The 24,186-nt window shown below is 39.9% G+C and overlaps 2 protein-coding genes and 1 pseudogene across 2 annotated transcripts in view; 1 reads left to right on the top strand and 2 right to left on the bottom strand.

The window, feature by feature from the left end:
• ptchd4 (patched domain containing 4) overlaps positions 1-12,233 on the bottom strand; it is a 71,291-nt gene extending 59,058 nt beyond the window's left edge. The window contains exon 1 of the mRNA XM_085382338.1: positions 11,378-12,233. Coding sequence (XP_085238464.1) covers positions 11,378-11,977 — 600 coding nt within the window. The 5' untranslated portion in view covers positions 11,978-12,233. The remainder of the gene's footprint in view (positions 1-11,377) is intronic.
• On the top strand, positions 1,157-5,969 carry LOC146652933 (uncharacterized). The gene is made up of 10 exons (XM_085382452.1): positions 1,157-1,399; positions 2,734-2,833; positions 3,133-3,279; positions 3,512-3,693; positions 3,937-4,073; positions 4,195-4,288; positions 4,553-4,867; positions 5,056-5,230; positions 5,320-5,444; positions 5,643-5,969. The coding sequence occupies exons 2-10, from the start codon at positions 2,749-2,751 to the stop codon at positions 5,967-5,969; spliced, it is 1,587 nt and encodes a 528-aa protein (XP_085238578.1). The 5' UTR covers positions 1,157-1,399; positions 2,734-2,748.
• A 2,537-nt stretch (positions 12,234-14,770) lies between the features above and the next one.
• LOC146652931 (uncharacterized) lies at positions 14,771-16,068 on the bottom strand (annotated as a pseudogene).
• Between the last annotated feature and the right edge of the window lie 8,118 nt (positions 16,069-24,186).

Here is a 24,186-nt window from a genome sequence, read left to right as displayed (position 1 = left end):
TTTAACCCATTCACTCAGTGATGCAGTGGGCAGCTACCAATCCAGGATAGCCTCTGTTTGTTGGATTTGAACGCCCAACCTTTCGATCATGTGGCATCTACTGAGCTAGCTGTCCCCCGAGAGCTATTCTTTAAGTGATGATGTATGAATCCTGCTTCCAGGCCCAAACTACTCTGTGTTTGTTAAGCCTGTTGTGCTGTTAAAATGTTTTAATGCTTTTTATCTTGTTCTATTACATCTGAACAAGCCCCTAAAAACAGCCAGTGATCACTGTCAGCCTAACCATCGGAAACCCTCACGTTAACTTTTATCAAGTGGAAAAAAGTTAGCATTCATCCTCCAGCTTCACTGTGTTTATGTTATGCTAACACAGCTGTGTCGCTAGCGATCACGTAGCACATCACTATATACCAGCTAGCCCAACTTCAGTAACCTGACAATAGTCACTGCTGTTTAGTTTTCTGTCTCCATTTATGTTGGAAGTGGTAGCAGAGCTGGTATATCATGTTCAGGTGGAAACAAGCAATCTAACTTTAACTTTAAATTTCATATATTCTGTTTTCATGGATGCCTGGATGTTACACCTGCTAGTGCAGCCACACTGATCATTTTATTAAAGATGAAAGAATTTAGACAGTTTGTGACTCTCAGTGATGCCGCAGAGTTCCTTTGCTTTGGGATCTGCAGCAGAGTTTGGACCTGGAAATGGCTAATGACATCAAACTTAATGGCTGGATAGCATTTCTATTGCTTAATGCATAATTGTGTTGTGAATATTCATCCTTAATCTGTGAAAAAGCACAAGGTTCAGAAGAATTATAGTAATTAAAAAAATGGTACATTTCAGGCTAGAATAGCAAAGGGGAACCTGTCAGCAGAGGAACGAAAGAGAAGGAACAGGGATGATCAAAAAAGAAAGAGAGAAAAAAATAACAGCCAGCCTGAGTTGAAGAAAGAGTTTCTCATAAAGGAAAGGGAAAGATGGAGAAATAGAGTGAAAGAGGGAAAAATAAAGAACACCAGTGATCTGAAAGGAAGAGAAAAAAGTCAGAAGAGAAGGTTTTGGAAACAAGCACAGAGAGTCTAAAGGAGAGAAAGTCCAGCAAGGTCTAAACACACAACCACAGAGAACTTTAGGAATCAAGGAGTAGTACACAGCAAAATCCGAAGTGTTGATGTGAGTTAAAATTACTGGTGTTAAAAATTTCGAGTTGAAAAGTGTTGGTTTGAGAGTTACAGTAACACTAACGGTGCTGAAAAAGCTCTGTAGCCGGAGTTATTTCAAAGAGTCAATACTATAACACTCATTTGGAGTTGATTTCCACATCCGGGTTTTTCGCGCTCATGGGCATGAGGAGTCCGCCAGAAGTTTGCTGTCAAGATCGAGGAGGTTGTTCAGGTAAGAACTATACAACAAGACCTATGTTATTTTATCATTATTAAATATTGTAACTAACTAGCCTATAACATTATTTATCAGAAGCATGCAATATTTTCCTAATGTGGAGTGTATTCATCTGCGGTAAGAGATGGGATTCGTTAGCTTAGGTAGCTAAACTATCCTCTATAACAAGTTAATATTGCAGCGAAAATAAATGCGTGCTCAATATAATTCTCAATTCTAGTTAGTTCTAATGTCATAAGAGAAATGCTTTCCAGTGTTCAATGCTTATTAAATGAAACGAGGGAGGAGTTAGCTATCCTCTGGATATGTTAAATGTAATGTTAAAATTTGAATTTGTGGTAGCCTAGCTGGCAGCTAAGACAAATGCGTTTAGCCCACTGCTTTTAAGGGAAGCGAACATTCGCCTCAGAAATATCCTATTTAAAAGTGAACTAAACAATCACATAGAGACGTTCAAGTCAAGTTTTGGAAAGCGTCAAGATAGGCTAATTACACGTGCTACCAGCGAGTTTAGCAGTAGCCTAGCCTACAAATCTTTGAAGTGGCAGGGGGTTATGGAATTCTGTTAGATGTTAGTGACCAAGCAAGGCGCGCTGCGTTTGTGCATGGATTGCTTGCTAACGGTTAGGATATATCATACATGTTGTAGTAGGCCTAATCTAAGGGAACATTTTCCCCTTTTCTACAGTTTTAGTGAAATAGGCTACCATCCAGTGTTTAAGACAAAGCGGTATAACGACTGAGGGTCGTTGACGTCGCCTCCACTGATAATCCTAGCATGTCGTGTCACAAAACAACCACCACAAAGTAGCAACTAGCCAGACGGCTGTGCATGTGTCAGAAACTCCCGATATAAATGTAAGACTTGCACTCATTAATTTACAGTATAAGGGATATTTGTTGTCATAAGTGAAAGCGTGATGAAGGCAGGTGTGCGTTCAACAGGAAATTTTATGTGGATTATCATCCTGACATGGTTTAAACAGAGATGCTTTTCCCCAAGTAGGCTACAGCGATTTACTCGCAACATAGCAGAACTAAGTATCTAGCCTGCGTGCAGACGAGAAGATCGCCGTTGTCGTCTTATAAACATGTGGATGGGTGGATAATTCATTGGATGCTATTTCTGTGTACCCAAGTTCAGCTATTTTAGTGCGCAGGGGGAAGCCAAATTATGTTCCTGAGGTTGAAGTGGTCTGTCACCCCTTCACAGATCATCACACAATGTATAGCCTAATATTTTCTTAAAGTTGTCCGGATTTGTTGCCACTTAAGCTATGGTTTAAATATATGGTAAAAAATATTCTGTGCCCCCTTCTCTCCACCAGGTGCTGTTGTAAGACATGTTGCTGAAAGTGAAATACCTCAATGTAAAGAAGTACATTAAATTGCACGCAGGATTCACTTATCTAGAATTCATCAGTGAAGGTAAGATAACCTGGCAGAACAAAATTTGTTGCACATGTATCAGTTCATCATGTTTGCATCTCATCTATTTAAAAAACGAATTAAATGTTAACACATTTTATTTTAATGTGTGACATTAAAAACAGTACAGAGCAGTAGGCCTAGGCCTATATTGTTGCTGCAGACTTGTCTAATTTAACCATTTTAAAGACAGGTAAAACAGCTGTTAATAAATATTAGCTAAATAAAAAAGTCAAAATTAGTTTTTAAAAAAGTTTTTCAGGCGTTTTAGGTGACATTATGCTTATCTTTTTGTAAAGCCAAAACCAAGTTTGGACTTCCGGATGCTGCTGACCTTGATATTTTCGATGAAACTGACACAGCTGTCGAAGAAGACATTTTTCTGGAGTTACTGGAGGCCCAACCAGACCTATGCCTGACAATACGTGAAAAGATTTCAGATGAAGGTAAATGTTATCATAACTTAAATTTTCATAGTATAGCCCACTCAATGTAGAGCCAAGTTCTTTTGCTCTTGATGCAGATGACATTGACCTGTCTTCATGCAATATACATGACAGTGGACAGGGCTGGGTCATATTTGTATAGAATGTTGTCTGAACATGAACATTGAAATTGTGTTATTAATGGCATTGTGGAGTAGCCTAAAGAAAGTTAACCAAATCATCTCTCCCAAAGATTTTTGTCCTTTAGCTCATTCCACACCATCCTCCTCGGATACATTATCTTCCCTCACGGACACTATATCACTTTCATCAAGTGACAGTGACCTCAGGGAAAAGGGCATTCCTGCAGGCCGCAGTAGATCCAGCAAAGACAGTTCTGCACCAAATGTTTCTGTGTCAGAGGCTGCAAAAGAGGTAATTGAGAACAGAAAATGTCTTTTGTATTTTTGAGTTGACACCATTTATACTGTAGATTGTTATACAAATTGAAATTCAAAACATGGTGGTTCCCAACTTGCCCTGTATGAAAAAATGTTAGTAGAAGTTAGTGCTTCTTGCTAGATATGTCTTTCACAGGTTTGTTGACATTCCTCTAAACTTTCACCTTTACTGACAAACAAGTTTTTATTGTTATTATTTTCCCTTTTATATGAGCAGATGGTTAAAAATGCCTTGACTAGGAAACCTGGTGGAGAGGAAATTCTTGAAGAATACAATGCCGAAAATTCACTGAGCCACCGCACCCGGCGGCAGCTTGTTAACATATTGGCAAGTGATATGACTGAGAGACATGGGTAAGAGTAATAGTACCTAATAAAAAAGTAAAGATGGGCCATATGGAATATTCTTGTAATGTATACTGCAGTAAAGACACATACTTCTGATTTAACATTGTCAATTGTATTTCCTCTATAGCAGAATTCCCTCCCGTAAGCAAAAGGAGAAATATGCCCTTGGAATAATTACACTCTTTCCCTCATTGAAGGATCCATTTTCTCCAAACGGCTATGTAAGTCATGCAGTGATTGTAAAACAGCACATTATTTAGTTTTCATCATGGAATAATTACATCAGCTAAATGATTTAAAAGAGAAATCTTAATTCCTATTTCGTAATAACTATTGTCATAAAACTGTATTGAAATTGTGGATGTTGTTTAACATGTATTGCACCTGTTACATGATAATAGTCCTTGGGTTTCTTTTTGCTGAATCTGCAAAGTCTGTAAGATCGCATTTGATGTTTATTTTTCATCTATGTTTAAATGTGACAGGAGCATTTCTACGACGGAGTGAAAGGCACTGGATATGTAGCGTCCAGGTCTACAACCAAACGGCCAGTGAAGGAAGTCCCAGTGCATCAAGAACAAGGGCCTAAGCGCAGAAGATTAGCAACCACATTGCCTCAGCAACTTGATGGAGATGCCTGCAAGGAGGCCATCTCATTTCTTGTTCACTCTCCTGATGAAGCAAGTGTATTTCAGAAGATGAAAATGACGTTCCAACATCGCCAGGATCTGGTGCATGATCCACAAAGAACTGCAGATGTCTTCAAAACATTTCCATGCTTTTTGGATGTCAAAGGACTAGTAAGTCAAATCACTTGATATTTTCAACTGTTAATCCTTTTTTTTTTGTTTTGCTGATGTGGATGGCAACAGTAACAGATGTGATCATTGGTCATCCCAGTCAGGCTATATCCCATATTGGTCAAAATCACATTGCAATGTAAACAATGTTGAGCACTGTCTTTATGTCCTGTGTGTATGATGAACAGGTCAATCAAGACTTCCTGCTGCTGTTTGGTGCTGAAACAGCCACCAAGTTGCTTGAGAAGTGGGACATGTCATTCAAGCCAAAGGTTATTAAAGAAGCCAAACAGCTGACTCAGTCAACTGACCTGTGTCGTTTGATAAAAGCTGCTGAGAAACCAACAGAGAGTGATGCAAATGGTAGGCGTCGCACCATGCTTGTTTGATTTTAATAATATTTATTTTTACCTGTCATTTTGAAATTGTTTTATAAATTCAACCATACACAGACTGGGACAGTGACATGGCCTCTCTGCTGCTACTCCTTCAACTTTTGCCACCCACAGCTGGACGAAAGAGGAGAACCAAAATAAGTCCAACTGATGCAGCACACAAAATGGTGCACTTTCACAAGGTAAATATGTTGTCTCACTTTTTAAAATCCTACAAAACACTTTTTCAGTTTTTGCACTTTTTAGTTTTCCTCTCCATGAAGTATGTGTCTTAGTATTTTGTAATAAGTTAGCAAGGCACATAATGTCAAACTGAATGAATGGTTCATACTCAGCAAGTATAAGCTAGGCCTATATGTCAATATCTCATTTGTTTTTAGTCATGCTGCAGCATTGATGAACACTTGCAAGCAAGAGATGGTAAACAACCATACATCCTCGCTGTTGGTCGAACCCAGAACAGCATTGACACCTTCTACATCGCAGTGGACAAACAGCTCATCCCCTGCCAAGCCACCAGCTCACTCAGTGCTTTTGATGAACTTTTCAAATCCCACTACGTGTTCAACTTATCTTACGACGAGTCACTGGTTCATCTCTACAGTTTTGTGCAGACCACCATATTCAACATTGATGCCACCTCAACAGATGAGTCACCACGTGTTCGTGAGTTGCGTGCCAAAATGTTGAATGAGAACCATGTTTAAATGTTTTATCTGTCAAACTCTGCATAGCACCAGTCAGGCTTTGATAAGTCATTTGCGACTAGGTCACAGTTTTTATCCAAGCACCAAATTTAAGTTGGCTTGTTCACAAGATGGTTGCAGCCGTCAGTTCACTACATATTCTGGTTTAAAAAAACATTTAAATAGTGTTCATGATGAAGATTGTTGTCAAAGTGGTGATGCAGAACCCTCAGAGTCATTTCAAGCTGATTTTGACAGATTACAAGATACAGACATAGCAGTTGCAGGAACAAGTGTTACTCAGAGCCTAGAGGTTGGGTGTTCTGAAAACAATGGGTCAGGTCAAAGAATTAAAAAAAATTCTGAAGCAATTTGCACTAAAATTATTGGTAAACTCAATGGTAGTGGTTTGGCAAATAGTTTTGTGTCATCACTTGTTTGTGATTTGGAAGATTTTGCAGATGGACTGCACTGTGAGTTTAAACATAAAGTACTGAACGTTGTGCCAACAGAAAATCCTGTTAGATCTCCAGTGGAAAAATGTCTTGAGACTTTTGACAATCCAGTTGAGAAGTTCGACACTGAAGCTAAAAGAAAGTCATATTTCCGTGAAAAATGGGGAATTGTGGATCCAGTGGAAAAGACTTTAGGAATACGCTATGATACAAGGTTAAATAAAAAATCAGGCACTTATGACCAGGTACCAGTAAAAGACACTTTTGTGTACATTCCAATTTTGGAAACAATCAAATTTATATGTCGCAATTCTTATATTTGCGAGCTGCTTGCTAAACTATGTGTATCAAAAGAAGACAGATATGAAGACTTTTGTGATGGGAGTTACTATAAGTCTCATCCATTGTTTTCAAAACCACAGACTTCTTTGCAAATTCAGCTTTATTATGATGACTTTGAGACTGCTAATCCACTTGGTTCCAAACGTGGTGTTCACAAAGTTGGTGCAATCTATTTTGTCCTCAGAAATCTGCCTCCAAAGTTAAATTCTGCATTGATGAACATTCATTTGGTTGCATTGTTTCATGCAGAAGATGTGAAAAAATACGGCTTTGATCCTATTTTACAGCCTCTGATTGATGACATAAAGTTTTTGGAGAGCCATGGCATTGATTTACCCTTCTCATCTGAAAAGGTCCATGGCACTATATGTCAGATAACTGGGGACAACTTGGGGATGCACTCAATTTTGGGTTTTGTTGAGTCTTTCAGTGGACGTTACTTTTGTCGTTTGTGTTTAATTGCAAAACAGGATGCACAGAGTGTGTATACTGAGGATGATCCAAAGATCATCTTACGAGGGAAAGAACTTTTTGAAATGTACTGCAGTGAGTTGCAATCTGATCCTCAAAAGCTACATGTGTTTGGCTTAAGAAAGAATTCTACACTGAACACTCTTCAATTCTTTCATGTTTGCCAGAACTTTTCCTTGGACATTATGCATGATATTCTCGAAGGGGTAGCACAATATGAGATAAAGTTACTGTTGGACTATCTGTCAGACAATTTTCTGCCGAAACCTGCTCTTTTGTCACGGATCTATGCTTTTGACTATGGCTACTTGGAGACCAAAAATCGTCCAACAAGGGTGAACTTAGACAGTAGTGGTAATAGTATAGGTCTTAACTCCATTCAGACTCTTTGTCTGATAAGAAACATTCCTTTAATTTTTGGTGATATTGTGCCAGAAGGAAATCAGAACTGGACTATGCTATTGCTATTGTTGCAAATAATTAACATCATATTCTCTCCATCTGTTACACATGGCATGACTGTGCTTCTAAAACATTTAACAATGGAACATCATGACTTGTTCAAATTGTTGTATCCAGGTAGGAACATGATTCCCAAACACCACTTTATGTTGCACTACCCAACTTGCATCAGAAAAATTGGGCCATTATTGCATGTATGGAGCATGAGAGGTGAGGCTAAACATAGGGTGTTCAAAGACACCCTTAAGAACTTTAAGAACATCACAGTGTCACTTGCCAAAAAACATCAAACATCCATAGCATACAAGTGGGAGACATGTCCTTTAAGCCATGTTGAGTATGGGCCCTTGAAATCATTTGATGTTGATAGTGAGGAAAATAGTGAAATGATCTCCCTAGGCTTGCCTGCTGTTGCAGAAGAGGCTTTCTCTGCTAATTGGGTTAACATTAATGGGACTGAGTACAGAACAGGATTGGTCATTTGTTGTGGTTCTGAACATGAGATGCCGGTGTTTTGCAGAATAAAAACAATAGTTTTGGTCAATAGTCACACCTACTTCATAGTTAAGAAGCTTGTGGTTGAAAATTTCAGTGAACATTGCCATGCTTATAAAGTGTTTGAAACGGATGAAAAATATGTTGTTAAAGCAGACTGTATTGAAATATACAAGCCCTTTGATTTGCAAAGTGCTTATGGTGATGATGATGGTCTGTACATTGTGCCATTATTTTTGTTGTGAACGTATGCTGTATGGTGCTTGGAATTTAATATTTATTAAAATGCTTATGTGACCAATTTTATGTTTTCTCCTTTTATCCTGTAAAGGGACTTAACAAGGATTTTCACTGAATGTAGCACAGTAGTCATACAGTAATTGCACTTTAATGCATTTTTGTATTCAGACAATTAATACAGACTAGTATTTAAAAGCTCATATATGTCACTTTAAAGTGCCAAAATAACACTGTAAAAGTTACAGAATAACACTCTAAGTGAAAACAGTCAACACAATCCAGTGTGAAAATAAACACTTAAAAGTGTCATAAATAACACCATAGTTGTTGTGTAGTAACACCCTCAGTGAAAAGAGTTAACCCAAGCCAGTGTAAAAGTGAACACTTATCAGTGTCCTAAAACAACACTATAAATGTTAGGTAGTTACACTCTGAGTGAAGACACTTCACACCATACAGAGTGAAATTCTAACACTATGGGTGTTATATTTTTAACACTACAATGGAGTTAAAATAATAACACTTTGCAAAGTGTTACTTTAACTCTAAACCAGTGAGAATTATATAAACACTGGAAAAGTGTTAACTTTAACACTATAGGAGTTGAATTAACACTGGAGATTTTGCTGTGTAGGTAGCTGGTGAACTATTAAGATGTAGAACTTGACATGTGCAAAAACAGAATTGTTATGATGTGTCTTGTGATATTACAAAGGTTGTTAAGGTTTAATTGTCATTTTGAAAGAAATAATATCTTGTTTTCTACTAGTGTGTCACCACCGTCAGATTTGTGTCACCACCGTCAGCACCTTGTCAACTCCATAATATGGAGTTTTTGTTTATTTTTCTCTTTTGGAGAACCATATAGTTTCCTCCCTCATGATCTTCCAATAAAAATACGTAATTTTCTCAATAAATGTGTAATTTGCATGTTGCTTAATATGATTGTTTCTTATACAGATTAAATACAAGCTTCTGAAAATATGTATGACTGTAACTCTAATAATAAAAAGCCAAAACAATCTTACTTTTAAATGTGGTATAATTACTTTGAAAACATATGTGCATAAACAATAGAACAGAGAAGCTGCTAATAGTCAAAATAGCTGAAACAACTTAATTTAAAATATATATTTTTGCATTTCTTTGTGTCTGACGGTGTTGACAAAAACCTTGCACTTCTCCAGCAAAAACATAAATTATTAAAAAATGTTACACCTGGGAGATTGTACCAAAACATGGTGAGACAGCCAAAACTTTGTGTAACAATTATATGCAAATATGTTTTTGAAAAATCAAAAATTATATTTTAGAAAATTAAAACCTGTTTTGTCCCTAATCTCAGGAATCACAGATATGACAGATTTAACCTCGTTACAAACAATTAAATTGTTTAATTGAAGCAGATAAACCAGTTAAAAAAACAGGAATATGTAAAATAACAAAAAAAGGTACTGAATAAATCAATAGACTAACACATAATAGATTAATAGATTGTGTTTGTTTATAAATAATTTGTATTCATGCATATCATGTTGATAACACAATACTGATATTTGTAAATAAAAAAATATAACATTTACTAACAATGTAAATTTCTTGCACCTGCCATAGACATCCCCATGACCTCCAAAAGAATTGCCCAGTTGTAAAGTTCAAATGCTGAACGTCTTATTCACGTCCAAGATAGGCCATGGTTGGACGTCCAAATTGTGAACCTAGTTTGGACGCCATATAGATGTCCAGAATTGATCATGGACCAACAGACCCAATATGCACATCTATTCGAAGTCCAATATTTAGGGAGATAGACCTCTCCACCATGTTTGTGCTGTTATAGAGATTTTTATTGGAAATACCTGACAAATACTCAAAGCCAAAGTTTGCAGTTTTAATGAGTGAAATTTCAGAATTAGTCTATTATTTAGTGTTAATTAGCATTTTCTATGTCTGTGCATCGCGGTAGTTATGTTTATTGATATGGCTTGCTAACAAAGCTAGCATTAGCTGATTAGCATGGTTGTGGCCATAATACTAATGCTGACTTGACATTACCAGTTTCAAAACACTAAGATGTCACTAATGTTGACAACCAAAACGCTCAGCTTGAATGTTTACAACAAGTCATTTGCTAACTAATAGATGATGTCAGAGTGATCTGTCCATTTTTTATATCCAGTCTATACTTTGAACCCACAATGCACTCCACTGCCTGCCTTGTGGAGTGACAATACTGCAAAGTGTGCTAATCTCTATCAACAACAAATGGAAATGAATATTCCTTATTGAAAATCATGCAAGAGTGCAGCAGATTTACAGCTCATATATATGTGAGCCTTCTGAGCTCCAATATACCTTAATGTCTACATGTTGCATCTAGAATTCTTTTTTTATGTTGTGGTGGGTGGCCTGTAATAAATACAGCTGCAGATCCAGTACAGGTGAAGCTACAGGCAACCAAGATGGGATACCTGTAAGGCCATAGCTACTGTGGCCAATGATTGTGCAGCCAGGAGGGAGACACTGCATCAAAAAAAAAAGTCATATAGTCAGGATATCCCTGTGTGTGTGTGTGTGTGTGTGTGTGTGTGTGTGTGTGTGTGTGTGTGTGTGTGTGTGTGTGTGAAGGTGGAGGAGCAGATCAGGGCAAGCGGCATGCAGCCAATCAATTCACCTGCACCAAAAAGGGAGGGTGAAAACTGAAAAGCCGGCTGTGTGTGTGTTATGGAGAGGCTTCCCCTTCGCTGGCTGATATATGAGGCACTGTGCAGCCCCAAATTACAGTCTGGTATACAAGTGTTTTCTGTTCATTCAGAAATTATAGCAAGCTCCGAGGGCCAGCCTCAGAGCTTCACATGCTGACTGCTGGGGCTGCTGCTCTGATGGAGATGGGTTTGGGGAGCGTGTATGCGCACGTGAAGGGCCTGGCTGAGAGGGAGAAAGAGAGAGAAAAAAAACCCTCACCTTTAATGTTGTGTTCGGATAACTAATGGGCACCTTGTGGAAAGTGCTGTTGGAAAGCACAGCCTGCCTGATGTCTTCGAAGATGGTGATGATATCATCCAGTAGGCAGCGCTTGTCCCTGTGGCTCAAGACGCAGAGGTGCGCGAACGTGAAATTGAATCCCTTGTAATTGACGCGCAGATCCAACACTTGCTTGTGGACCTGCAGGACCTGATCGGCCAGCTCCAGGATGTTCCCCCCGGACTTGGCGAGCAGGATCAGCCTGCCATATCTGCCCGGGGTGTGCAAATCCGAGTACAGCTTGTGCTTTGACTGGTCGATTTGAAACAAGCTGTTAGCGAGACTCCGCTCGATCTTGGCGAGGCTGTGAGTCGGGGCGACCAGTACCTCCAGGTCCGTCTCCGGCTTGAATCGGCTCAGCACTGTAGATCCGAAAATGATGGTGAGCACCGCAGGGACGGTGAGGAAGAAAACGGGATGTCTGCTAACGAATAAGCCCAGCCAGTAGAACGAAGCCTTGAGCCCTCTGTGTATCACTTGCCGCAGCATCCTCCACAAAATCCAGCTTGCAGATGCCCCGTGTCCTCCGATGAAGCACATGTGACATCAGACTCCGTTCCCCGGCTTAGTACAATTCGTAAGAGAATTACACCAGGCTACAACACCATGCACACACTCTTACATGCACACACGCTTACACACTCTCACACACACGCACTCGCACACCTGGAAAACAGCACTGCAGCAATTCGCGGCAAGGCGGGCTAACGCGCGCGCGCGCACGCACATACACGCACGCATACTCAGACAGTCACAAAATCATAGTGCGTGAGCCGAACGAGACGAGTCCACGATGTCTGATCTCAAGCCATTCCGCCTGCGTGTGATGGAGAGAATGCTGCGAGTCTCCTGCTCTGCACCGGCTGCAGTAGCAGCGACGAGCCGCGGCAGTGGGATGTGCATGTGTGTGTGAGTATGTGTGTGTATGCCTTCTGTCTGCCTCTACAGCTCTCACACCAGCGGTGGCGCCTGATTTATGTACTTAACTGTAACCATGTGGCGGGGTTGAAGAGGAAGGATGGATGTGGAGGGAGGGAGGAGAGGGGTGACCCGTGGTTATTTTTGGGAACCGGGGAGGCAACATGATAGTTGTAAAATGCTCCCGCAGGTGGCTGAATGACCAGCAGCACTTGGAGAAATGAGTCAGTGTTAGCTTCATGAATGGGGAAAACCCAACTTGTGCAGTGCTTCACGCTGAGTGGTTTGTGCAGGCCAGGCATGGTGGTGTAAATGGATCATTCAGCACAGACCTCCCTGATGTTTTTTTTTAAAGTATGTCTTTGTAAGTTGTCCAGTTATTCACGTTCATATTGCCAAAATCCTCGACAATTTAAATGGACATTTGAGAAGTGCATAAAGATATTTCTTGATATATCTTTATATTTGGATGGACACTAACATGGACTGCAGTTCTCAGAAATGACCTTGATTCATCCTTTTCTTAGAATTGGTATAGACATGCTAAAGGGAGCAAAGGTCCAACAAGACCAAATGGCAGGTTGTCTTGGTAAATTAATTGGTTCCTGTGTAGGGCTTTTCTACTCCACTGAAGCACTCTTTAAACAACATGCCTCATTCACAAAAGCACTTTTTTCTATGCCTAAGTGCTTTATATTTAACATTCACACACAGTTACAATCGATGGTTTAGTATCTTGCCAAAGGATGCTTTGGCATGCATCCTGGAGCAACAGCCAGGAATTAAACCACCAACCTTCCAACCAGCCAATAACCTGCGCTAGTTCCTGCCATCTCAGATCTTAGGGCGACAGTTATCTCTCAAGGACTTAATATTGTAGATGCTGGTGCATCAAGACATCTGTGCCAAAGGAAACCATGTGTATAATCATGAGACGCAGGTGCCATGGCATTATTTTTTTTGGCGCAGTATTAGAACTCGTCACAGCAAATTTCAATGAATGCACCTGCTCTTCAGTGGCGCAATCCCAATCTGCAAACTCACAGAATCTGAGGTTCATTCCTGCCAAATGTATGGGGCCTGTCCTACTCTCAAGTCTTCAAGTGCATATGGGCACTCATGAGTCAGCATATACTGCAAACCTTCCCTTAGTACTTGTCCAGAGATCTTAGTGACATTAGTTATTTTTCAATATATCCTGCCCCCCACAAAATGTACACAAACCAGAAAAGGATTATATAGTTTACCAGCACCAACTGGCACTTAGACTACAAAAATGGGAAAATTAATATGAAGTGGTTTTTTTTTTTTTATTCAAACAAACATGAATCTTTGAGATCTAGTAACAGGAACCTGAGTAGAGTTGTGATCGTGGATGTGATCGTTGCTATTCTCTCCATATAAAACACAGTCACACAAAAGGCTGTTTATTAACAAAAGAATATATATACTAATAGGAGGCTGTTGATTATGACTCTTAGCATATGATGTCTACTTCTGTAACAGCAAACCCATAGCATAGAGTTCATGTGCATGGTGGTGTGGTGGTTAGTGCAGTTGCCTTATTTCAAGAAGGTCCTGGGTTTGAATCCGCATCTGACTGGGGCTTTTCTGTGTGATATTCACATGTTCTCCACATCTCCACATACAGCGTAGTAGCGTAGGCTCCACTTCCCCCTCCCCCACCTAGTATTCCTGAATTGGAGAAGATTAATTAACTGATTGATGGACAGTGTGAAGAATAGTAACACTATGTCTGTGGAGCAGATGACATCTGTGGTAATTTAGAACACCTTTTACTTAAGCTTATGTCCATAGACACACTGGAACAATTCCAAATTGGGTTCTATACCCCCCACTCAATGACAAGTGTGACTTTGTGTGGAGTCTGACTTGCTGGTAAAGGAGTCTCTTAATGTAGATGTACAGTAGTAAGCTTTAAGACACCCATTAATATAGCAGAAAGAGGAACTTCTGATCAGCATATGTAACATGGGCTACAATAGGTGTAGACCTGTTTGTGAGAGTACTTTGTAATCCAGTTCTAATCAGGACGTTTGTTTCAGAGAAGGCTGGATAATTTCTGTCCATTTGTGGGAACAGCACTAGCTAGTGGTGTTCTGTCAGGACAAGAAAGGCTTGACAAATCTAAAAATAGATATTACAGTTTTTGCCCGTTGCCTGAACACATTTTGCAAAACTTTGCTCATTGTGCCAAAACCCTAAACACAAGTAAACATGACACAACACTGGGAAATATACCATTCACATCTGCACCAAATTGAAACTCTACTCTCAAAACCTAAACTCTGCTATCAAAACCTAACATTCCTTTGTCAAAATGTAACTCTGTTGACAAAATGACACATACTTGCATCATATGCAAACACCTACAGAGCAGGGGGAACACACTAGTCTACTTTATATAAAGCACTGCAGTCTTTGATTTCCATTGTTCATTCAGAAGGCATATTTTCAGGAGACACATTTGCAAACAACCAAAAAAGCAAATAGGCCTACTCAATATTGTACATTGCAGTACCATGAATTCAGATAAAGCAAAAAAAAAACAAAAAAAAAAACAACCCATAATACAGTAATAGAAAAAACACTATACTGTAAACAAAAAATCATGACAATTGTGCATACGTGGGCTCATGGATCCCGCCGTCTGTTGGGGTCTGGCCACAGGACCTCATCAACATCGCAAGCAATGTCTTCTCCCGCTAGGCACCGGGGAAAATATCCTCTTCCATGTCAAAACCATCCATGGATTGCTGTCACCTGAATGTCGCCGCAGGCCTGTTCCATTGCCTGCAGAAGAGGCATGCAGGCATGTAGTTGGCGGTCATATACACGCCATCTCCAAGCCAAAAAAAATTCCTCTATAGGGTTTAAAAATGGTGAGTAAGGGGGCAAGCATACCACTTCAAGTTGACTGTGGTTGGAGAACCAGGCCTGGACCAGAGCAGCCCGATGGAAACTGACATTATCCCATATCACCACAAACCTGGGCTGATCTGGTCTATTCTGTACAACTATATCATGGAGATCTAGAAATGTGAGTATATGTTGGCTATTGTATGGACCTAGTTTTGCATGATGATGCAGAAGCCGTCGAAGGCTTATGGCGGCACACAATGTGATATTTCCCCCGCGCTGCCCTGGAACGTGCACAATTGCCCTTTGGCCAATTACATTACGACCCCGTCGTCTTGTTTTGCACAGGTCGAATCCAGCTTCATCAATGAAAATGAATTCATGAGGCTGTGCAGCTCCAACCATGGCCAAGATTCTCTGTAAAAAAAAAAAAAAAAAAAAAAAAAAAAGAGAGAACATATTACTGTACTACAGTGCTACACATACAGAACCCTCACCCCATCACACGGGTACCTGTGTAGCTCTCAGAATGTATTCATGTGGTACTGATATGGTACATATTCAGCTCGAAGTCCTTTGACCCTGTCACTGTTCCTCTCAAATGGTACTCTGTAGAGTTGCTTCATGGTGATGCTGTGTTTTCCCAAGATGCGTCTGATGGTGGTGATGCTCACATGGTTTATGTTGTTGAACACTTGCCTGTCTGCAAGTATTTTCCGTCGTAGCTGGTGGAGACGGATGGCATTGTCTGCCCTCACTAGGTCCACAACGGCAAGTTCCTGCTGTTGTGTGAACAGGCATTGCCGTCCTCCCCCAGAAGGTCTTCGAGTCATTCTAGAGAAATACAACGACATATTGTCATCGGTTTGCTTATTTTTCTTACAGTACTTTACTGTATGTACTGTGTCATCCACTGTACAACACTGTACTTCAATATAAGGAATCAGCCACTTTGGCTGCAAAAGGAGCATTAGCACCCCGTACACTTGATATGGTAATGTGATATACTGTAGAACAGTGCTATAAAACCATCTGAGTAGAGCAGAAGGTATGGAGGTGAAGACATACCTGTTTTCTAGTCGGAATGTTCGTATTACAGATGCCACTGTGAAGCGGCTTAGATGTGGGTGGACTCTCTGCCCAGCTTCCCTCATAGTCAGGCCATGGTTGATGACATGGTCCACCAAAGTTGCTCTTATTTCATCAGAAATATGGGTCCGTGCATGGCCTCTTCGGCCTCCTCCTCCTCTTCCTCCTCCTCCTCTACCTCTTCCTCTTCCTCTTGCTCTCCCTCCATCCATGCTTGCAAAGTTCTTGAAATGGCTACGCTGAGGGCTTTTTGTAGTTGGCTAATTGGTGTTCGGTTTTGCAAGTAAGTGCCTTCAGGTGTGTATTTGAGTGGTTGCAATTACCCGATGTGTTTTGTATTTTGGATACATGTGTTTTCCGAATGGCACCCTGAAATTTCATTTTGTGAGCGAAGTGTCTTATGTATGAAATGGAGTGTAGCATGCAGGACCATGTGTGTTGCATAAAGGAGTAGGTGTGTTGCATAATTGGAACTGGGGTGCAAAGCAGCGCTTTTGTTTAAGGTAGGGGTACATGTGTTTGAGGTATGGTAACAAAAGCTTCAACTTGTGTTACTTTAGTCTAGGCATGGGTTCATGGTGTTCAAGCAACGGGCAAAAACTGTAAATGATACACGGCGGTCCCTGCCCGTTAGACCAGCACGAATCTCTGCAAACGTTTGAAGAAAAATATCTCCTTAGAATTTTGGGGCATTTCAAAAATATTTTCATAGTAGAAACTATTGTTGAGGACTTGAGAAGAACAACCTAGCCTATTGTGACACACTATCAGCTCATCCATAGTAGCCCTCAGAAAAGACCTTCATCTAATCACAAAAAGAGCTCATAGCTGAGTCAGAAAGAAATGGGGCACAAGACATATTTGTATCATATCATATGTGTTGCCCTTTGAGGCAAGGTCTTTTCAAATTTAGCCACTCTGTGTCATCCCATTGGAGATATAGTGCATTATGTTAATGCTGTTGTATGCATCAGTAAAGCAGGAATTCCCTTGTGTACCCACAGCATACATGCTTTATGACTTACTGGCCTAAGTGGGTGGGGAAAATACCATGTACGTATTCTTTTCTCCTTCCAAAGCAGTAAATTCTCCCCTGTGGAAGGGCTTAATTAAAGGCCACACATTGACCACATTCCATTTAGCCTGTGACTGGATGCCAAGCAATTACCATTTAAAAACAAAGTCTCTGGTTATTTGGGAGAGCATCGGTACTGGTAAATCTTTGTTATGTGTTGCAGAGTGGGTTACAGTGAGTTTTATTAATCTATTGACACATCAGGGATTATATCTCTCTTTTTTCTATTTCCAAGATTGCAAAAAAAATCTTTTCTTCTGAAGAGTACCTTCATTTACATATTCGGCATTTGGTTAGGGCTCCTTTACAGTGAATAACTGCATCTATATTGTATTAAAATGATGAGCTTCTGGCACTGCTGAGCTGTTATTGAAGCCCAGGTTGTTTCTGATCTTCCTCTAAAAAAAGTCCTGGTTGATGCTATGCTGACTTGATAAAACACTGTGGGCCAACAAATAATCATCATAGTCATCACAGACTACAGAACCTTCACACTGAACTTCAAAGCCTCTCCGTTCTTCCTCCAGACAAAAGGAGCCGAGTTACAAAAGAAATGTAAAATTCACTTTCATGTGAAACCAGGACTTTGGACCCCGGTACAACAATCCAATCCTTTTTCTCCATAGCCTATGTAAGATGCTTCTGTCGTTATCTATGCTTCCAGAGTGGTTTGATATCAGGAATGTGACAGTTCTACCCCACTTCCTGAAGATGTGTGTAGGTGCATGATATGATATTGTCGTGTTGGAGTTGTTCCCAGATCATCATACTAAATGTTGTTCCAGGATCAACATTGCAAGTGACCAATCAGAATGTTGTGACGTCATACTTTTGCGACTTCAGGAAAAAACGCCGTAAAACCAAAGACTGTACTTAACACTTAGAGTCCCCCGAGAGCAGCAGTGCCCTGCCTTCTACCTTTCTACCTTTAAAACCCGCCTTCCAGCCAAATAGCTGGTAGGCTTTTAGCTAGGCTTTAGATTCAGCCAAGTGGAAGCTAAATTGTCTAGTCATTCATATGTAAATTAGGTTGTTATCTGGGAATTCTGGAGGGGAGTGGGGGTGTGTGAATGAGCGGGTGGGGGAGCTGCTAAAAGCTGTGAACTTCCTTTTGTGTTCGTCTTGATGCATTCTCAATCATCCAGGGAAATAAATCTCCAAAAGTCACCAACTTGGAGTGTTTCAGTTTGCCATCTTAGGGAGAAATCAACACACATGGGTGTATTTCCTTTGTTGCTGAGATTTATTGATAAAAACAGTACAAAAAACCAACCATTTGTACACATATTGTACAAATGGTTTTAAAGGTAGAAAAGCCAAATGGCTGCTCTCGGGGGACTCTAAGTTTAAGCTGCGAGAAACCGCTTCTGTCTGCCGATCAACGGACCCTAACCCTAAACCTAACCATAACCCTTTAATAAACAGTAAGCAGAATTGATATTGTCCTTGCAACATTGGAATTTCATAAATGCACGAATGGCTTGGCGCGCAAAAGAATAACGTCACAACAATGTGATTGGTCACTTGCGATGTTGAACCTGGAACAACATTTTCATGATGATCTGGTAACAACACCAACACGACGATATCAGATCATATACGGGCGATCGTGGCTCAAGAGTCGGGAGTTCGCCTTGTAATCGGAAGGTTGCCGGTTCGAGCTTCGGCTTGGACAGTCTCGGTCGTTGTGTCCTTGGGCAAGACACTTCACCCGTTGCCTACTGGTGGTGGTCAGAGGGCCCGGTGGCGCCAGTGTCCGGCAGCCTCGCCTCTGTCAGTGCGCCCCAGGGTGGCTGTGGCTACAATGTAGCTTGCCATCACCAGTGTGTGAATGCGTGTGTGAATGGGTGGATGACTGGATATGTAAAGCGCTTTGGGGTCCTTAGGTACTAGTAAAGCGCTATATAAATACAGGCCATTTACCATTCATGTGTAGGTAGTCACTCTTAAAGCACTGACACTAGTCACTAAAGCCCTTGTAAAGCTCTCCCAAGTTCTTGAACCAACTTTTCCAAACAAACATCCAAAAATTTCAAAAACAAAGTAAGCAGCAATGATCAAAAGGTCAAGTGGATAAAAACCTTTATTAAATTACGTACATGTTAAAAAAGTTCCATATTTTTCATCAGCCATCCAATGCACAAATGAGAGGCAGTAGTAGCTACAGTCATTTATAACCTTGTCTAGCAGTAACTGAGACATAACATGAGGTTCGAGTCCTCCACGCCAGCCACTCCTAGGGAAAGCCCAGCAGCACTGAACAAAACTACTGAGCAGCAGTTTTTTTTGGCTTCAAAGGGGAGCAATGCCAAAAGAACAAAACAATTTCTAATGATCCCTGTTTTCCCTAACAGAAAATAAAAGGCAAAGAAATGACAGTTCTTTAAACTAGGCTTCTAACCAACAAACAAAAAAGGCTTCTCACTACTACCGAACTGCTACAAGGTGTTCCATATGTAGAGTGGTATTTACGGATCACTATTTACAAAGACTATCTACAAAATGCTTTCATGTAATAAGAAATATATCTGGAGTACAACTCAGCTTTCAAAATTCCCTTCTATTCAGGCTTTACACACAAACACTGAATGCTACTAACAAATGTCTGGCTCTGTGTTGGCTGCTTTGTTGGGTGTTGCATGTATTTTGTCCTGTCTCAGAGCGTTCTCACTCCCGAGGTGTAACATGTCGACGTTTTGTCACGTCCCGCGGCGTTCCTGAGGAATGTTGTGGAGTGGAATGAAGCTAGGAGTTAGAGTCTCCTTACCGTTTGGAACGGTAGTCTGCGCTTTTTTGGTCAGGAGAAGTTGGACTTCGGGCGTGTAACTTTAACTTAAAACTTCGGGGTAAGCCTTGGCTGGGAAACGCCAAAAAATAGAGCTTCAGGCAAAGTTTGGGTTGGTTGACGCTTTTAAATTGAGTTGTTAGGGACTTTAGAGATGAGGCCAGAAACTGTTGGACAGATACTGGTTAATTGATTACAAAAAAGTTGGACTTTTTCGGTGGGACCGTTAACTTAAATTTGTCGAAATTGTGTAGGCGCTAAAGCTGACAGATCTGGCAGTAGTTGTAAATATAAGACGTCTTTGTAATATAAAGTGAGAGGAGGCTGTGTGTCGAGTCAGTAATGCACTGACTGTCTGCTGCTATTTTTAGACGGTGTGTGTGAGTGTGAAAATGCAAATGAGTAAGTAGTGAACTGTTTAAACCACAGTTGGTTTTACAAATACTGCTGCAAACATTGTTGAGTGTGTGTTTAAGATGCCATTTATGTTTATTAGAGGACTATAAATAAAGTTTTGAGTTGCCGTAGTGGATGTATAGTAATTGACTGAGTTTGGATGTAGATATATAAATATATTGAGTGCACTGTATATATTTAAGACTAACACATTACTTTCAGTAGTAACTTTTCTCCAGCATTAGTTGCTGGTGTGGTTTATTTTTTCAATTTCTTGTGTGTGCGGTGAGAATTAATGGAGGTTTCAATTTTTCGTTTGTTTGTTTTTGACTTGCTCTTTCTGATTATGACAAGCATGTCTAAAATACTCTTAGGAAAGTGTGTTTTGAGTTATATTCCTCAACTCTGGTCACAGTTTAAGTGTGAATGCGGTGACTAGAAGGTTTTGAATGAGGAATAAAGGTGTGAGAGGTATTTCTTTGGTGATGTAAAGTAGGATGTTTTAAAGTTTGAAAGTGTTTTTAATTTGAGAGAGGCATGAGTGATGTTATAAGAGTTTGAGTTTCTTTTTCTTTCAGTTCAAGAACGCATAAGTACATACACTTGGTACACCCGTTTACTCTTTGACTTTATTAAAACAGACGGTGTATTTGAGTCTGAATTTCAGTAATTGTATGTTGATATGGTAATTTAGTTTATGTTAGGTGAAGGAGATCTCTGCGTCTTGCAGGATTGAAAGTGAGCACGTTGAAGGTTGTGATGTGAATGCTGTGAGTACTCGATTTGAATGATTCTGTGTGATTTGAACAAAATAATAAATAACTAATAATAATAACTCATAGGCGAGTGTGTGAACAGAGGAAGTCTGCAGAGTGTGTGTGCGTGAAATAAGGGTGTATTGTTTTTACATCAAGATTTAGTAGAACTAAAGTAGAACGTTACAAACAGATAAAAAAAAAGTAAAATGAAGAGAGAAAATAACTGACAATCACATTAATGAATAGAAAACATACATACACAAAGTGCCATATGTGAAATTATTCGAGGAAAGAATCAGAAGCGAGATAGTTTAATATAAGATGCAATGAAGGAAGCAGCTTACACTCCTTTAATTTCCAGAGCCAGTGTGTTCCCTGCCCTGCCCACTTGGGCCCCGTATCAGGCGAGTATGGAAGGCTGGATAGCCCATGACGGGTAAGATCCCACCTCGAAACCCTGGGACAACCTAAGGCAGGCACAGTCACGATTACTCGGCCTCACTCAGTCCCTGTGAGCTCAGACTCACTGGTGAGATGAAGTGAAGAAGACGGGACCTCACGGGTAAAGCCGCTGGGCTGAGGCAGAGGGGGAGAGTGGCAAGTGGAGCCCTGACTTCTGGCTGAGGAGCAGGAATGCTGTTAATAAGGTGGGAACTTAAAATTTGGGTTAGCAAATTTGGGAAAGAGAACTGACGGCTTAAGTGGAGAATTGTGCAGGAGTCGGACACACTGCAAAAGCAACATATGCAAATTCACATACACAAACAGAAAATGCATTAACCTTAAAAAGACAAGACAAGCTCATGGAGATTAATGCATAGACACTGATTAAACCTGGCTTAGAACACAAGATATGCAATGAAGATCAGCTTGCTACTTATATGAGTGGTAGAATGGTGTGACTGGTTAATAGAATACATTTGAGTTTGTAGTTGAGGAATAACTCAAAGAAGCTATATGACAAAGGGAGTTATGAAAATAAAAGTGATTAAAGTAGTTTTAAACAGAGTGACTTAGGAGTGTTCTCTCGTACTGAGTGATCAAAACCAGTGATCACTGTAGAAAGAAATAAAATGATTTAATAAGGTGGTAATGTTTAAACATATGTTTCTGTTGTTACAGCAACTCATTGAGAGATGACTCAGTATGCAAATTAGCTGGAGTGAGTGGTGACGGAGGAACTTCCTGTGTGTGTGTGTGTGTGTGTGTGTGACTGAGGAAGTGACTTTCAGAAGAGGAAGCATAGCAGAGAAGAGAAGTGCAGATTTGGGTAGGAAATTTATAGTTTAGTGATATGTTGTTGTAAGGGGGGTTATGTTTTATGCTGAATTGAAGTATGTTAAAGTGCATAAAGGGGGTGATTTTTGTGGGCAAATTGTGTGGTTTTAATGAGACTTTCGGTGTATTGAGGAGGTGAAATTATGTGGTGGCAAAACTTGTGTGTTTAAGGTTGTTGAGGTTGTTGGGGTGATGGGTTGATTCTGTCAGTTAGGTTAGGGTTGTGGTTGTTTTTGTTTTTAATAGAGGGAGTTTTAGGAAACATGGACATGTCTAAGAATTGGCCCATTATTTTTAACAGTGCACTTAAAGAAAACCTGCCAGGTGATTTTGTTTTGTGTTTTGTGAGCTAATGATCAGCTCTATTTTTTCTCATTTCTGTTCTAAGCAGGCCTGCAACAGCGCTGACAAATTCTCGGGGAGAGCAAATGTAAGGGGGGCTTTCCAGATTACAACTGGCTAAGGAGAAAGCTACCTGTGATCAGGTCTAAGTCCCTGTAAAAAGGATTGTGGCGATTCAATCCAGTCCAAAAGCATAAAGAAATATTTTCCTATGGAAAATAAAAAATGAGCTCATTTTGCCGAGGGTGGAGAATCTGATCTGAAGCTCCACTATTAGCAAATATATGGTGTGACTGAATGTGAATGTGTGTGACTGGATGAAGGTGGGGGAATGAATAAATGTGGACAAACAATTGGCTTCTACCAGAGAAAATTTCTGTTTTGTTGACTGGGGTTAGATTATGGGATTATAGTATATTGTTGGGAGAATGCCAAATGTTAAAGGAGAAACATTTTCGGTTATGACTCAGTTACCATTAATTGGAGGAACACATGACTGATAATTGTTCTGTTTTAAGTTTATTTTTATGACATAGATTGGAACATGAGTGGGGAAAACTGAGCATTTTAAGTTTTGTATAGTATTGTGGATGTATAGTATTTTTGACACATGAAATGTGTCAAAAATAAAAGGGGGAATTTAGGGTTTAATAATTTAGGATTATTTCAGGACTTTTTGGGGTTTTTTGGTCATTTGGGTATGGTAAAACTGAAACTGTTATTTTTATGTTAAGGTTAAAGGATTAAAGAACTGAATCCTGTTTAGAAGACACAATGCCAGTGTTTCAAAGCTGTGAATAAATTTTAGGGGGAAAATTAGTGAGGGTTGAAGGAGGAGAACAGGTTTGATTTCTTTTGATTTCTAGAAGAAGTGGTTATAATGTAGGCTTACACATACAGATATTACATAGATTTATTTTTAGGATAAATGGGAGAGCTTATAAATAGAAATAATTACACGCTTACAGACACAGAGTCCAGAAACACACATGACAGTATTGATTCCAGGCAAAAGGCCTCAAATTCATTTAGCTTTTAACTGAACTTAAAGAAGGACCAAAGAGGAAGGAAAGCATATATTTTGGTTAAGTCTGATAAACTAAAATTAGAAGGTATTGTTACATTAAAAGGAGCAAAATGAAACAAAAAGGCTATACCAAAAACAGGTTATAACATAGGAAATGTGAGGTTAAAATGAAGTTAGTGTTAACACACAGGAGTTGTTTCT

This window comes from Rhamphochromis longiceps, linkage group LG15, assembly GCF_057381845.1.
Source record: "Rhamphochromis longiceps isolate RC_006_pf linkage group LG15, R_longiceps_female_GT1.1, whole genome shotgun sequence".
Classification (NCBI taxonomy): domain Eukaryota; kingdom Metazoa; phylum Chordata; class Actinopteri; order Cichliformes; family Cichlidae; genus Rhamphochromis; species Rhamphochromis longiceps.
The sequence above is the reverse complement of the archived record's forward strand: the minus strand, read 5'-3'. Positions and strand labels throughout refer to the sequence as shown.